This window comes from Theobroma cacao, chromosome 8, assembly GCF_053813885.1.
Source record: "Theobroma cacao isolate CCN51 chromosome 8, ASM5381388v1, whole genome shotgun sequence".
In the NCBI taxonomy this organism is placed as follows: Eukaryota; Viridiplantae; Streptophyta; class Magnoliopsida; order Malvales; family Malvaceae; genus Theobroma; species Theobroma cacao.
The window spans coordinates 3,594,906-3,612,217 of NC_142646.1; the positions used below are offsets into that span (position 1 = coordinate 3,594,906).

At 32.9% G+C, this 17,312-nt stretch overlaps 2 protein-coding genes across 2 annotated transcripts; both read right to left on the reverse strand.

The window, feature by feature from the left end:
* Positions 1–83: 83 nt before the first annotated feature.
* On the reverse strand, positions 84–5,977 carry LOC18591841 (uncharacterized). The gene is made up of 16 exons (XM_018125998.2): positions 5,667–5,977; positions 5,214–5,293; positions 4,933–5,054; positions 4,536–4,586; positions 3,889–4,008; positions 3,690–3,809; positions 3,069–3,210; positions 2,634–2,804; positions 2,374–2,529; positions 2,166–2,272; positions 1,665–1,755; positions 1,339–1,480; positions 1,110–1,266; positions 733–849; positions 525–651; positions 84–420 (listed from the first exon to the last, which is right to left on the reverse strand). Exons 1-16 carry the CDS (start codon positions 5,746–5,748, stop codon positions 178–180), a joined length of 2,028 nt encoding a protein of 675 aa, XP_017981487.1. The 5' UTR covers positions 5,749–5,977; the 3' UTR covers positions 84–177.
* Positions 5,978–6,604: 627 nt separating this feature from the next.
* LOC18591842 (TRAF-type zinc finger-like protein) lies at positions 6,605–10,222 on the reverse strand. Its single transcript, XM_007018233.3, has 6 exons — positions 10,062–10,222; positions 9,887–9,947; positions 8,855–8,990; positions 7,913–8,050; positions 7,702–7,820; positions 6,605–6,947 (listed from the first exon to the last, which is right to left on the reverse strand). Exons 2-6 carry the CDS (start codon positions 9,928–9,930, stop codon positions 6,788–6,790), a joined length of 597 nt encoding a protein of 198 aa, XP_007018295.1. The 5' UTR covers positions 9,931–9,947; positions 10,062–10,222; the 3' UTR covers positions 6,605–6,787.
* Positions 10,223–17,312: the final 7,090 nt, after the last annotated feature.

Here is a 17,312-nt window from a genome sequence, read left to right on the forward strand (position 1 = left end):
TCTGATATTCTGTGTCAAACATTCAATTTACTTTCTTAATGATAAAATATTTAATTTACTTTACTAATTTAAACTGATTTCAATTATTTAATTTACTTGGTATAGCCCATTGAAATTCAAAATACACCTTCATGTTAGGGTGTCCTTAAAAGTACATAGTTATACCTATCAGTGCAGTTAACATGATGTTGGGGGACCTTCTAAACGAATGTAGTCATACATGAATCCTTGGAAAGGGCCATTGCATCTTGGTTGTTTCAAGAAGATGGTGTTATCCCCTTTAACAAGCCGAGTACCTGGTATGTCCACATTGTACAGCATGTAGATCCCATGAATTCCATGTCTTGCTATTGCATTGTCCCTCCCTATCAGTCCAGTTGTAAATAACGGACGATTTGTATTTGGATCGTTAACCCGAACCTAGAGGGGCAGGAAAAATTTTAAGGCTTCTTGGTATAGTTTGAAATAAATGAAGAAAGATTTTCAAAGGCCTGCCTAATCAACCATGCAGTGTAGTTCTTTACCTGCAATTCAGCTAGAGTAGCAGATGCAAGTGCCACTCGCAATTTGTAGGTACCACTCTGATCCACATTATCGAGTTTGAACTTGATTTGCCATGTAGTTCCTTGATATGAATTATCACTCGTCTTCCTGAAATCCTTGATCATTATTCTCAACTAATATTGAGAAAATGACAGATGATCAAACAAAAACCAATGTTAAAAGCTGTACCTGACAACCTGCGCAAAGAACCAATCTTTCCTATAGTCACTAGCACCAATTGTGTAAACCAAGTCTCCATCAGGATATAATTCTGCATATCTCTCCCACAACCCGTACTGCCTAAACCTGCAAGTCGAGGAAAATGGCAACTAAGAACAGATTGAGGAAGGAATTTGCATGGGTATGAAATTCTTGGACGTTCACATCAAATAAGTAAACTGGAGGAGGGGATCTCCACAAGAGAAGGCTCCATGCAGGAGGATTTTCTTTCCAAATCTAGTGCCATCATAAAATGCTATATGGTCATATGAAAAAATTTCTTAGGAAACTAATAGAACTAAAGTTTTCACTTCCTTGAACGGATAAAGTAAAAGAAGGCAGCTAACCTGTCAGGATGGTTAACAAAAAGTCTATTGATATACTTTGGATCAGGATCTGGAACATGAAACTCTGCAGCAGAGCGATCAGGGATGCCTATTTCCCACAATGTTGGTCCATCTCTTGGAGGTTCATATATGATATCACCCATTTCAATGTTACAACCTGTACTACATATTGCATATCATAATTGTGATGCTAGTCAATTAATGAGTACACCAAAGTGTGAACAATTACCTGAGCTTATGGTAATGACAACTTCATTCCGATAATCTCCAATAAACCCAGGGACCCATGCATAAAGATTATAATCACCAGGGCGTATATTTCTAATGGAGAAAAAGCCATTCTGATCTGCCTTGGTCCAGAATTGGTAGTTCTAAGCAGAAGTTCAATAGCAAAATCAATTTCTTTAAGAGTGTAATTGATTGTTTTTGCTAGCATTGTCAAGAAAAATTACAAGCATGAAGCTTACATGTCAATAGAAAAGAATTAAAGGACCAAAGGTGTGAGCATGCTTGTTGCATGCTCCATGGAATTATCATGAATTCAAGCAATCTTACCTTGCTTTCCATTTGCCATGATCCTGCGTTTCCTCGAGGGGCCAAGCCAACGTATGCCCCACTTGCTGTTAGATAGTCATTGCTGATATATCTATACAAGTAATTACTAGAAACTGAATGACATTTACATAATAGTGAAACAAAAGATAAAAAGTAGAACAGGAACTAATATTACATCTTGATCAACCATCCACAAACATGAAGATAAAGTAAAAGTGAAATGCAGTAATAGGATGCAAATACAATTTTTATTGATTCTTCTTGTATTAAATTACATCTCTTCAATTCTTGCATGGCAACCAATAGTATTATTTTAGTTATAGTTGATATTATAATTACTGCTATGAATAAGCTATTCTCTTTTCTGACAAGTGACTGCTACGAGTAGTGATATAATTTTCCTAATAGTGCTTCTATTCAAAGTTTGTCTGACTAAAACATGTCTCCCACTTGTGAAGTTACTAAGTTGTGAACGATGTATTATTCATCTTGCATGCCTACCTGTCTTGGACTAAAAGTCTACCATTAACATTGCCCCGTTGTTCTGTATTTAGAAAATCCTCTGAAGCAGGGAAACTATATGGCCAGCTTTGAACTTCAACCATCATCTGCAGATCACTTATACAATTATTTTCTCCACAGAATGTCACTACAAATAATTTTGTCCGATTCAAAGAAAATCGTGTGGATGGAGTTTCCTATATCAAACCTTGATTTTAGCATCCTCCCACAGCCAAAGTGGGTCATATCCGTGAGCTGCAGAATTAAGATAGATGAAAACAGGGCCAAAAACTTTCTTCCATGGTTCACCAGCTTCAAATCGTGGAACCATGTATTTCCCAGCATAATGTGCACTAAGAAACATCTGCAGATACCATGTGGGTTGAGAGTTAATTTAAGTTCATGATCATAGTAGTGAATACCAGATTATCGAAAAAACCACAAGGTGGTCAAAGATCAGGCACTTACAGCCAGAGTGGTGGGTCCTACATGTGAGGTTAAATTCTGTTTAAGGGGTCCACCAGATCTGAACTCATCACTAGGTGTGATTTGCCAGAACCCCACAGGTGGGTCAAAGCAGATCCAACCATGGACCCGAAGATCTTTGTTCTCACATGAATACTGGTACTTGTCATCCACCTGCAAGTCAAGAAGTCATAGTAGAACAATATGCATTCCTAAGTCCATACCATATGGAAAAAGCATCCCTAGAACTTAACCGAGCTAGGGTTAGAAATTTTGATTTAATGAAGACAAACGACATTTATGCTTTGCCACATTGGCTTGAGCAAAGTTTGGAATCTACTCACAATCTAATTACAAAGTGCTTACTGTTGACGATGGAGAAAAATAAAATGGCCTAGAGAAAGCACATAAGGAGGAGAATGGGCATGCAAGAAGTACCTCTCCTGTTAGCCTCTGATCCATGGGATTGACAAAAAGAACTGCTTCCGGATAAGCCAAAGGTTGGCATCTTCCAGTTGATCGGTCATCAGGGAAGGGCATGTATCTTTGCCTGTTATCTGCTATGGCCATGTATTGAAACCTATGACAAATTCAACAGTCCACAAAATCAACCAATTTTTTACTTACTAAAAATTATTTCACTTGAAACCATACATAGGTGGCTAAAGAGCTCTACTTATGTTTAAACGAACTTGATGTCCCATACTGCTGTTCAATCCATTTCATAACCTATCTAGAATTAGTGAATTGCATCACTAGCCCTAAACAATGACTGGAAGCTACCTTTAACATGCTGTAACACATAATTCTTAAAACAAAAAACTATAGTTGAGTCAATCAATTGATACAAAATAAATTCACAAAAACTAAGTTGTCTGTTACTTAATCATAACCCTGGATTGACAGAGAAAAAAAATGATATTTTCTTATAATTGCATTTCTGGACAAATAAAAATGTTTTCAAATTTTCACTTGACATTGTTGGTTTCTTAAAGAAATCCATTACTGAGCTATAAGCAGCCTATCTGTTAAAGGAAGAACATGTTATGAATTTATTACTTCTCTTTTCTGAGCTTGAAAGTAATTCTGGTTTCTCCAAGCTCAAAACCAGGCCATTCCTTGAAATGCTCATAAATGGCATAGGAGTAGAAGCCTGATGAACCACGAAGCATTATAAACCTGGAGAAAGATAGTCATGATTAATAATTCAGTAGCTGAAAATCTTGATAACAAACCTATGTATGGTTTAAGCAAGGACCTTTTATCAATATTTAGGGGAATGTACTTGCCCTCGAGAGAGGGATCCCAAGCTCTTGTGAACGAGAGCTCAACTTGTTCCTCATTTTCCACTATGACACTAAAACTCGTCCCTTGAATTCTGTGCAGCAATAATACTTTAGTCTAACCACAATAGTAATTATTTTATGGTTAAGAAATCAAATATAATCATAATCAGAACCATTTTTATCTAATCCTGTAGAAATATCAAAGTAAAAAAAGAGGAAAAAATTGATAGCAAACTTGTAAGCAAAGAAGAAATAGTTGTTTGAAAGGAAAACAATAATGACAAAACTTTTGAGATATAGAAGGAATCTAGTATGCAGACCATGTTGACAGCATGAACTAGCTTAAATAGGCAAACCTCTTATTTCTATTTTAAAATTTCTTAGATCAAAAAATGCAAGATCAACCAAGTTTCTCTATTCAATACATCAAAACCTTGTTGCAATGTAGCTTCCTACCCATCTTGTTTTAAAAAATAAAAAATTTAGGAAACCGATTTGGCCACTCCAAGTAGAGAGCACAAGAAAGAGATTTTTAGAATTAAAATCTGGCCTAATGAAGTTAAGTTGAAGTGTTATCCGGTGGTTCTCATATATGCAGAGCAGAGGACAATGGGCATACACATCAAATATTCCCTTCCCTCCTATTTCATTCCAGTGCAGGTCCCAGTACCTACAATCAGGAAAAATCAGTCAAATGCTCTGGTTTTGCTGTATATGATAACTCAGAAAAATATGTAAGAAACACTTCTAAACAAGGGACTGTAAGAAAATTTGCCTGTATTGTAACACTTTTTCTATGGCACCTACAAATGCTCCTTCCTCTAAGCTACATAGTCTTAATTAGCGTCTTGATTTCATTAAACTAATTCTATGTTTTGAAATGCCTATTAGCTAACCCTTTTTATTGCCATGCACTTAATTAGTTCCAAATCTACAGATCCTTAACTATCACCATGGGCAGAACCAACTAGAAAAGAAAATATAATTTTGCAGCAGATTTATGCAATACTACATACCCTCTATTAGTTTCCTTGTTTCGAACCTCAAGCAAATTGTCTATGCCATTATACCGTATACCAGTAACAATGCCCCCAGGCTTTGATAATGTGACTTGACATATGCCATTATCCATCACCACCTGCAAACATTTTGAATATTGGCAAAAAGTATACTCACAATCAAACCAAACCCTGTCAACTGCTAATCTCCATAAGACTCCGTTCAACTCATATATTCATGCATATCAAATTCTAACAATTTCTGGGAATCCAAAGAAAATCAGACGAGAGTGACTTACATAACGGTCTTGAATATGCAATCGGACCCCTTGAGGTGGCATGGGAGCACAAGCTGTATCCTGATTCATGTTCAATATATCTGAAAATTCATAAGAAACTCTTTCATAAAAAGTGTTACAATTTATCAAAATTGAGAAATAAATCAATAAAAAAAGATGCAAAATGTTTGAGGCTTTGGGTTAGAGAGACAAAGCAATCTCTGCATAACGTAGGATATTGCATTAAGATAATGAAAAATGTCTGAAAGAAATTGTAAATTTCGAATATAGGATCTTGATCATAAGTTGGTTTTACTGTTTCCACGCCAAGACTTTACTATTGCCACTCCCTTCATTGAAGACGTCTTCAATCAAATCCTTATCATTTCATTTCAACGAGAAATTTCCAAAATAAATAAAAATCTCCAGAGTCACTATACAATTGAAAGCAACAATTTTAAAATTTTGAATTACCTTGCCTTTCATTTCTGTTACGTTTGTTACAGCCGCCACAGCCACTGAAAAAATCTATGATCCTCTGCAGTGTGCTTGTCATGTACGATCAGTCTGTCAGCGAATCAGGCTGCTGTAAGTTCATCGCACGGGAGAGAAACGGCGGTGATGGCAATGATCGGGTGATCGGAGATGCTTTCGGTGTAGATGCGACCGTAAGCGATCAGAGAACTACCGTTTGTTATGGTGGTTGATGTTCGGCGACAGTTACAGTGGCGGGAAAGTTTTTAACCGTCGAGGAGAGCGTTTCTGATTATATTATAAATAATAATTATTATTATACTAAAAAAACATGCTTTTCTTCATTTTTAACATGGTTTCAGTGATCAAAGCCGTTGCCACTTGTGATAATGACAAAGGGGGAATGAGAAAAGAAATTCTTTTTTATTTTCTTAAAACGTATAATTATAAAAATATATATAAATTAAAATCTGAACCTCATTAAATGTAAGCATAATTATGGAATCATAATTTAGCAACAAAAAAATTAAAAAAGAAGTACTAATTATTTGCTCATTGTTTGGAATTTAAAGTCTTAATGTCCCGATATCATAGTAACAAAATTGATTCCATTTAAACCGGTGTTATAGTTGCTCATTTTTTATCGCTCATCTCAAAGAAAAATCATCAGAAAAAAGGCAAGCTGTTGGCGTTTGGCTCTGAACTACTACCCGGTCAGATGATTTAGTCAATCTCAGAGAACTTCCTGCGTTAGAATTGGGGCAGATTATGTTTAGGATGATGCCAACTAGCGCACAATGCTCACCAAGTCCGCAATATGACATTCATAGTACATAGCTGACACATTATTGTGATAAAAATTGGTTTTCATAATATTTTTGGTACATTTAGCATTATTAGTATTACTGTTATAATTTGGAGTTGCAAAAAGGCAGTCGTTTCATGTATAAAAATTTTTATAAACCAAGAAGCAAATATACTGTCAGTATATTATGATCACAATCTGAATGAGTTTGATACAGCAACAATTAATATAAGCTCTAGGATAATTTGAGGTACAGAAATGGAATATTTAGCTCTCAAGCTGATTTACATAAGCACAGTGTGTATCCTCTACTCTGCTAATGCACCTGACTGGTCTCTGTCTTCTTCTGGAAAAAAAGTGATCCTAATAGAACAGCAATGCCTGTTATTGCAATGGTGAAGAGAAGTCTTCTCCGTGAATATTCAGGTGGCTGCCTTCTCTGAGCACCTTGCTCCCTTTCAGCAGCCCTCACATCCCTAAAATGAGGTCCCAAATCCATTAATTAAACCCATGATAATTGGTGTAAAATATTTCTCGTAAGGCAAGGCAGGAAACAAAAATCCAATCTGACACAATTTTCAGATAACAAAGACTTAAGTACATGAGGTGTGTTAAAACATTGTTTCCATAAATCTTAGGTGCAAAACAAACTCAAGTTCTTGGGCTTGATCTGATGGTCTTTGCCAGAATAGAGTCAAGTCCCATTCATATCCAGGTGACACAAAGACAAGTTAAATTATGCACTATTTTCTGGCTTACTTAGGGGGTGTGGTTCTTTCCATTGATGAAAGGGAGGGGAAAAAGGACAATGATCATGGCTTACGCAACCATTAATTACACAGCTAAAACCATCTTTTTCAATAAAAAAATCACAAGCTAAGTAAATGCTTTAACCAGCTATCTTTGTACAGAATGCAGAATCAAACCCAATTACCCAAAGAACTAGCTCTTCACATGATATATTCAACAGAAAGCAATGAATACTTTGCAGTAACTACAAGTTCACAATTTGCAGACTGAAATTTGCAATGAGTACAAAATGCCAACCTAAACCATGCAAGTTACCAACTTTTGCCAGCTAGATACTACGAAGACAAAAATATAAATTCTTAACGTAGGCCATCTATAACAAGCTTAAAAATTGAAAAATAATTTGTGGAAAAGTTATAACTGATCAATACATCCACACAAAACATTCCAATGGTAAGTTATAGCATAAGTTATATGTACCTGGAAGATCCCACATTTTCTGCAACACCACTACACCTACTTTCATGGTTATATCTTTCTCTCAGTCTAATGTATCTGTTACACAGATGACACAGCTCTGTCCGGTTCCCACAGACTTCCTAAAATCACAAAGCAACAGTAATATAGTAACAATTTCACCTAACACACACCATCCGAATCCTTATATTGAAAAATGATACAAAATTAGTACCTGATGCTCAGCCAGATCAATAGCAGGCAATGGAAACTCGCAGAACTCACAAGTAACAATCCTCTGGGGGCAATTTTCACCTTTATGGATAGCTAGAATTTCACGTTCCATTGTCTCACTGCACAGCGAACAGGCCACCTGCTTGCATACATATTGGGTCAATAGCATCACAAATGCTAATACATGCATTATGTTAGATTTTATAGTAGAAATGCACTTGCACATTACATAGAGACATACACATGCACAGTGGAATCAACCCACAATAACCTTGGCTAACCAAAATCATGGTAGACAACACCTACCCGTTATTATTCATCATTAAAGGACTAACTGGAGTCTTTATATTCTCTTCTGTTTCTTTAAATAATATTTCAAACCTTCAGAAAAATGAACATTTACACTAACTTTCAGGAGGTTGATAATTTGTTTCAACCTTATAACTATAATCTGAGAAAATAGTCTTCCCTTCTAGACAAATTGAGAAATCCAAACCAAAAAGAAAAGACTTGAGTTCAAATGGAGGAAGAAAGGAGGAAGGCCGGGTTATCAACTCAAATATCCATCAATCTAAACAGGCTTTATCAATTTGCTTTGGAAGAAAAACCACATATCCTAGGCCAATAAGATAGTTGGGATGGCAACATGAAGAATATGTCAGACACATTGACAACTTAGTTATCCCTTCCCCACCCCTTCTTCCCAAAAAATTTATTTTAAAGAAAATATCAACCTAAGAAAAATTCCAACATTTTGGCAAGATTTGAATGCCATAACCTATTGCTATTCATTAAGCTAAACACAAAGATCACACAATTTTACTGCTTCCAGCTCCCGTAGCATCAGAAAGCTATCATAATGATGGGAAAAGCCGAGAAAGGAAACAAGAAAGATAAGAATTGATTCATTTGAAAAGAATCAGAAAGGCCTAAACTCACATACCGGAGCATGGGTGTTTAAGAAATGTTCCTGAGCATGCTTTTTTGGAACCATATCACCACAAACTTTACATTTTTCTAGATTCCGGACGCAATGGGCATAATGCAAATCAATATTTGAAGAAGGTATGGGCCTGTCACTGAAACATTTGAAAGGAGAAAGTACTTGTTAAAATTTCTTGGGCAATGGGATTTCCAAAACTGTTACATATTTGAGTACACCTCCATCCTCATAAAAAATTATTAATAAAGGACATCATTGCAACATTAAAACTTAATTAGCAACCACTTCAAAACTAAGGAATACATCAACACAAGATTCAAAGACTGATAATGTACTTCTATCTTGCATAAAAACAAGGCAAAGATATGAACCCGGGTAATCTGTGATTTACAACTCATTTTCACCCTCCCAACTATGTACAGAAAACATAAAAGCACACTTCAAGATCCCTTATAATTGGATTACAAAGTCATTGTTAAAGAAAAACAAGCACAACCAAGAAAGAACCTCCATAAAAACTACCAACAACTGTATTGAAATGTTCAAAATGCCCAATGGTCAAAGCCAAATTTTCATACTTCAATAGATTTTCAGCTATTGATATAGACAAACGCCTTGATCACATGAACTCAATGCAACCATAAACACATCGAACAAACATAAATTTAGGTCCTAAACGACATTGAAAAAGGAAAGTCAACTAAACTCACTTCCTTTCCAACTAGATTCGGTCAACTTAAATTACTAATCATTTGGTTATGCATGAATTAATCTCCTACTACACGAACTCCGGACAAATCAGGCAACGAGAATTCCTCCGCAACGCAATTTTAAAAATTCAAAAGAGAAATGGGAATTTTTAAGCTCAAATAAACAAAATCTCAGATGATAAGAAAATAAACAGATAAAAGAACTGAGATCAGGAAGACAAGAAAAAAAATTACGTCGACAATTCAACGAATTGAAATTAATTCTAGAAACGATCACAAAATTATATTATTGGACGAAAGCGTTAAAATGATCACAAAATACCAGTGATTGCATATGCGCGTGGTTTCGTCCGAAGCAAGTGCCATAGCGATCCGCTCAAAATCTTTGGCCGACATAAAAAATAATAATAATAATAAATCAATGAAAAATAATTAATTGAGGAGGAAAATCGGACAAGGGAGAATTAAAATTTAGTGATGAAGATTACTAATTAAACCTGCAAGAAGCCCTGGATTTTCGTTCGAGACTCTCCTCTTTCCTTTTTCCTTTTTTCAAGATTGGTAAGAGAGGAGAAAATAAAATAAAAAATAAAATTAGAGCGAAGACTGAGAGAGTTTCGATTAATTACTTCTTTGGTTGAGCGAACAACTTTAGATGAATGACTTTGGCCTTTGGGACCACCACTGGAGTACACCATTCGGCATTTCCCCCCACGCTCCTTTCAAGGCGGTGAGTGGCACGATTTTCAAGAATTTAGGCCCTTGCCTATTAAGGTTTTTGGGCTTAAATATCATGATTGGGCCTTCAGCAGTAAACCCTTCAAAAATAACTTTGTGATAGCATGATTTCCATTGTCATAAATCTACAAAAATTATCAATTAATTTCTTTTCTTTTCTTTTCTTTTTTTAACAAATTAAAAAATTCCTGGGTTACAAGGAAAAAATTAAATAAAAATTTCAGTATATTATTGTATATACATTTATATACATAATTTATACGTATACCTATTTAGAAAAAAAGATGAAAAATCTTATAATATATTAATATATATAATATTTACTAATTAATATAAAATATTTCCTAAAGCAAATATTTCACTTTTCATATTATCTTTACTAGTAGTTCAACTTAATTTAACCACGCATTTATGCATATATACATTTGCGGGAAGTTTATGTATATAAAACCTCTAGTTCAAAACCTTGACTCTTCCAAATGGTTAATTAATAAGTACTAACTCGGTCTATTCAAAATAAAAAAAAGTACTAACTCGGTTTGGGAAGTGTCCACTATAAGGAATCTTTAGCTATAGCCTAATTGATCAGTTAGGTGGCCTTCTGTTTTTACCTAACAAATTAACAATCCTAAGCTTTTGCTTCATTGGTGAACCTGTTCAATATTTGTTGGGTTTCTTTTTGGTTATGCATTATCTAATAAAGATAACATAAATCCCCTAAGGTTGTCCAATTGAGTGCATTTATTTTTGGCCATCACGACAACGTTTTCCACACCAGGCTGCCGTGCATGGGTAGAAACCTAGACGGCTTTAGAATTAAAAAAGCCTCCAAAATTGAATAAAAATGTATAAAGAAAAATAACAACTGATGGTCTTAACGTCCTGAAGTAAGTAATGAACCTAACTCACCTCCATCTTTACCAACTATTGTGCACGAAGCCTCCAAATTTTTCTTTTCTGCTTTAGAATATATAATATTGCACCATGTTGTCGGTTAATGTAATTAATTAATAATAAGGTGTTAAAAGGGTACGTACTAATTAATTAACTTGATAAACAGGATTCAGCAATTATTATGTTAATGTATAGATGCATGTCCTCATAGGAAATCTTTTCCTTTAATCATAAATTGAACCCCTTTCTTTTACCTATGATCCAATGAGTTTCTGCTCTTTCTTGGTGCCTTGAAGACATTGGAAAGGCAAAATTAAGTTATTCTAAGTCGGGGTTTGGACCTTTCCCATTCTAGGCATAATGCAAATTAGGTTCCCCCCAACACCCCCTCTCCCCTTTTCCAAGCTTCCTATTTGAACGATGCTTGCATCTGCAGTTCGGCCGCGACACGGTGTCGATAATAATTGAGATGGAGCCAAAGGCACACTTATAATTAAGTTAGTTCTAAATTGATACAAACTAAGTTTCCTTTTTGGGAGAAAAATGTTAAAACAATAGCTAGCACACTTGAATTACGTCTATATAAAAGCCCAGGGGCGGAGTTAGAGTATTTTTGAAAATAGGGTCAAATAAAAAGACACTTAACAGTAAATAGAACTTTATAAATTATTCAATTTTCAATTATCTAGAAAATTAAATAAAACTCACAAGATATTGAACATATAAAAAAAATATATTAATAGTAATGACGGTGTCACATATATATATCACTAAACGAAACTATAAGAGTCTCTCTCACTTTTTGTGCGCAAAAGTGGAAAAGAATACAATTTTTCAAACTCAAAATGAATTACTTTTTTACTTTATATGTTATCACGAAATGTGTAGCTTTTTGTGAGAGTTATCTTCTTATTTTCTATTTACTTCTTAAATTGTTAATTAACATATTGAGCTATTGGTTGAATTGTTAAAAAATAATAAGTTATCTATGAGGTTGGATTGTTAAGATATAATCTGTTATGCTAGATTTATATTAATATTAAGATTTAGTAAGTTTAAGTTAATAGACTTACTTTTATTTTTTAAAATTTGATAAGCTTACCATATTGGGTTATAATTTATATGATAACTAACAATATACTGACTCCAATTTCATCAAACAGTTGGAGGAACATATAGTAAATAAAAAATTTTAAAATTTTTGAAAGATCATAGTGCTCATGATAGAGTTATTTTATTATTTTTTATTTGTATTAATTATTCAATAAAAAAATTTTAAAAAACTTATTAATATATATATATATATATATATATATATAATTTTAAAAAATTTGTGGGGGGGACCATGACCCCCCAAAGCAATGGGAAGCTCCGCCCCCAGATAAGCCTTGCATGCCACTAATTCTTAATGAGTTTTATAATTAAAAGAGTTGGATTCCAATTTACTTTTTTCATATCAATAAAAAGAAATGTGCATCCTTTTAATTTATCATATTCATCCATCTCTTAGCTTTAAGTAAATTAATTGAAGTGATAATAAAAAGTAAAATTGGTATATGCATCAATCTCTCTAATTTATTATATCCGCGTACCTCCTAGTTTTAGGTAAATTTAACCATTTAAATTGACACCAAGACAAATTGGATCTATATTCCATTAAAAAAATGCTAGAAATAATCTTTTCCCTTTGTTACTAATTAATGTTTACTCAAATTAGCTCATATTTGAAACTTGCGAAGCATAGGAACTGCATTTTTGCTAAAAAAGAAAGTATGGGGATAGCATATTGCATTGTAGTTTGTAGTCATGATAAAACAAAATATAAAATAATATATATTATCCATCATATCCAATCAATAAATAGAGCAAAAGTTGAAGATTTGACATTAAAAATTGTCCAGTCAATTGTGGCATGCGGTATCATTGTGTTGCAACACAGATTATAGTTTCAAGTTGCTATTAAGTAATTGCTCAGAATCAACATATAGCGTCAAATTAGATGGTTGTTCAAAGACTGATTAATTAGTTAATTCAGGGTAAATAAACAAAATTATGATTAATATTTAGAAAATGCATGTCCTCTAAATTTTAGGGTATTATAAATTATACAGTAGAAATTAGATTAATAAATGATTTATTAATTATTTCATCTGTAATAAATGATAAATTTTTGATCGGTTGAAGGGTAAAGACTTGAGTGTACAAGGGTAAAAACAAAGCTGGAACATGGAAATTGATGAACAAGAAAAGTGGAATGGAAATGATGAGATACATTTGAAAGAAAACCCCATCTTACACTTAACTCAAAGCAAAGATTTAGGGAAAAGAAAAGTTCAACTTTTCTTTCTTGTTGTTATGTAAAAAATTCCATGCACATTCCTTGGCGGTTATATTTTCTAATCATGTAAAAAGTACGAGTTTGTTTCACAATATTGTTCAATGGGTTTGGCATATCCACTGGGAAAAGAGCTTTCAGGTGGAGCCACAGCCATTTCCAAAAGAAACATCATGCCCTTCTCCTCCTTCCTAAAAAAGGCCAAATCTCTAAAGATAAAGTTTGCTTGCTCTCTTAGCCATAAACATCAAACACAACAAATTAAAAACTAGTACTGATTTTCAAATGAGAAAATGACTTTGTATATTTAAAAAGCAAGTCTTCCCAGTCTTTTTTCTTGTTGGGGGATTAAAGTAATGCAAGCCATAATGGGAAATCGCCTTTTTCTTGGTCCATTCACTAATATCATTTGGCTGATGATTGACACTTGTCCTCGCTTTTTTGTTGGAAGCAGGGAAAATTATATTATTTTAACCTATCCCCCCTTATTTTCTCCTCAATCTAAAATGATTCCCATTGGTCGATTCTTAAAGTAGCATCAAATTTTATTGGACTAGGCCCACATGGTTCACGTGGGTTCAACCAATCGTAGTTTGAGGTTTCGAGCAGTCTCCAAACCCTAGACGGTGAGGTTCTGTATATATTACTAATAAACAGCCCTTTTTACCCAAGAACTGAAAATGCTGAAATTCTCAGCAGAAGTTGCAAAAATATGGAGTAAAATTTAACAAGTTGTACATCTTATTAAAGCACGATTTAATCCTAAAGGCAAACTTTCAGGTGCTTTTTGCCTTTGATTCAAAGAAGTTAAAACTTTTGTTCTGCCATTGGACAGAACTCCGTAACGGGGAGGGGAAGAACAGCATGGACTGGCCAACTCTGACGTTGGTGTCGTCTTCACCTGTACTTGGCTGCCCACGATCACAGATTTTTGTTCCTGGAATGGAACATCAACCTCGAGCAATGACTACAGCTTACCTGATCAGATATTTAAAATTATCCAAAGTTGAGAAGAATCCTAGGATTGTGTTTTGTGCACATCATACAGCATCACATGCTTTTACAAGCTTAGTGGAGGACATGATCATATATCCGTATAATATGGGTTCAGGATTCGATCAATGGATTATAATGCAAATTAAACTTCATTTGAACTTTCTTTTTTTCCAACTTGTGGTTGGAATATAATCATATTATATATATTAATTATAGAGAAAATTAAGGTTGCTGTGTGCCCTAATACAAGAAAGCTCCTATATCAAATCTGGTCTGGTTTTTCAACCAAAAACTCATCTGAGTTGACATTAACATGTTTTAATCATTTATACAAGATAAGGGTTTCTTTCCCATGTGGGTTAGGACTCTGAATTAATTAAAATGGCTGGCATGGAACCCTTGCTACTATATTTAAGGGAAAAAAAAGTTGAATGTGATTGTTTCCTTTCTTTGTTTTTTTTTTTTTTCCTTTGCCTTTCCCATCTCTTTCATGAGGCCATTTTTTTATTACTTATAACATAATATAGTTTAAGAGGAGTAATACATTAAATTCATTCTTTACACAACTTCAACATAATTAATTAAATTATAAATACAAGCATCACAATGTAGAAGTATTAAATAAATAGTATGTTCCAAAAGTGGATATAGATCACTGTTTTAAGCCATTGTGGTGCCATTATCTGCCCAGATGAACCTGGATTTATCATTATTTTATTAATTTTAAAATTGTAAATTTGCCATCCAACGCAACTTGCGTTACCTTTAGCGGCATAGGACACTGGATTGTTTGACAGATTGCCGCAAGTGATGGATCTACCATGGATATTCACAAGACCTTTATCATCCCAAAAAGGAAACCTAAATTTTATGATGCAGTTCAATTAGCAAGCTGAACCAAAAAAATTGACTTGAATTTAATCATATGTAAATGAAGCATTTGCAAAGATGATCAATTTTTTCTTATTTTAAGTACATCTTTTTAAAGATGCTACAATCTACCCTAAGGTGTACATATATATATATATATATATATATATATTTCAACAAATGCATTTGAAATCATGAAAATGAAAAGAAAATACATAAAAGGAATATGCTTTTTTATTTTTATTTTTTGCAGGTTCAAGTAGGACCTCCTATATGTATTAGTATAATTATTTGCTCGATTGACAGAAGGTGCAATGGGAGGAAGTCAGGAAGATATTAATCAAAATTTGATGTCATAGACCTAATTGTTAATTAATTTAGAGGTATATGTATTTTTATTATGAGGCATTTCCTTCATATAATGCATCTGTGTTGTAGATTTGAGTTAATACTACACAAAGAGGTAACTTTTCTTTTCATTTATAAAGAGAATTCATTTCTTGACAAGATGAAATGTATGATTAAGAATCTTCTCAATTAATTAGTTTAGAGCATGTTTGGCCTTGATTTTTTTTAACTTAAAAGCTATTATAAAATTCTTATGAAAAATTATAACTTTTAAAATTAAGTTAAAATTGTTTGGTAAATTTACTTTTTATAAGCTCTTTTTTATAGATAAGTTGTTTGGTAAAACAACTTATATTAATGGTAATTTTAGTTAAAATTACCATTAAAGGTATTTAATAAATAACTTTTTATTAATCACGAATTTCTTTGTTCAAAATAAAAAAAATTAATTTTATTTTTATCTATTTAAAATAAATTTTTGAAAATATTAAAAGGATTTTTATATAACATAAAGTTTATAATTAATAATAAATCATAAAAAAAAGTTTCACAAAAAATTTATAAGTAACACAAAATTCATAAATAATTTTTTGTTGAATAATAATAAATAAATAAAATCAAGAAAAAAAATTGAATCAAATAAAAAAAATGAGAGATGAAAGACTACTGAAACTTTTAACCCTAACAATGAAGGAGAACCCAAAAGAGAAGAGGAGAAGTGGTAATAATAATTCAGGAAAATCACGTTTAGCTATTGATGTCCTTATTAACAAAGTTTACCTCCATGAACAATATTATCTCAACAACCATAATCAACAAATATTATCTCAATTTTCATCTAATTTATCTCAACAACCATTAACCTATTTAATTAATTATTTCAATCATAATCATTAAATATTATATACACCATAAATAAGTTAAGAATAAAAAACATCACATAATTGGCATATCAAACAATAAATTGAAAAATATCAACTAATTAAGAAAGTTTTCAAAGTACAAAAAAAATATAGAAAATATAATGAAAAACAAAATAGAAAGAAAAAAAATAATACCCGAATATAGATTTGAATTTTGAATTTTTTTTCTTAATTTTTGTAAGAACAAAAAAAAAACTCTAGAATGATGATTTACAGAAAGGGAGAGAGGAGAGGAAGATCGATAGGGAGAGAAGGAGGAGTATTTTTTGATAGGGAGGATCTTTTTGGGAAAAACGAACTCTTCTAATAAGCTGGCGTGTTTTTTTAAAAAAAAAAAGAAGAAGAGAAAGCTCTTAGTTGGAGCTTTTTTTTAAGCTCTTTTTTTCAAATTTTATTTTTTAAAAAAAATTATTTTTTTAAGAGTTTTTTACGAAATCTTGTTTAGCTCAACTTGTGCTTTTAAGTAATAAATAAACTAAAAATAAGTTAGGCCAAACGGGCACTTAATCGTATGGTTTAATTTGTTGTACCTCTTCCACCTAATTATTTTTGAAGTACCCAAAGACATGGGGTTGTAAGAGAGCATGATTACATCAAAATTTTAATCTACATAATTAAACGAAGAATGCATCAATTATGTATCT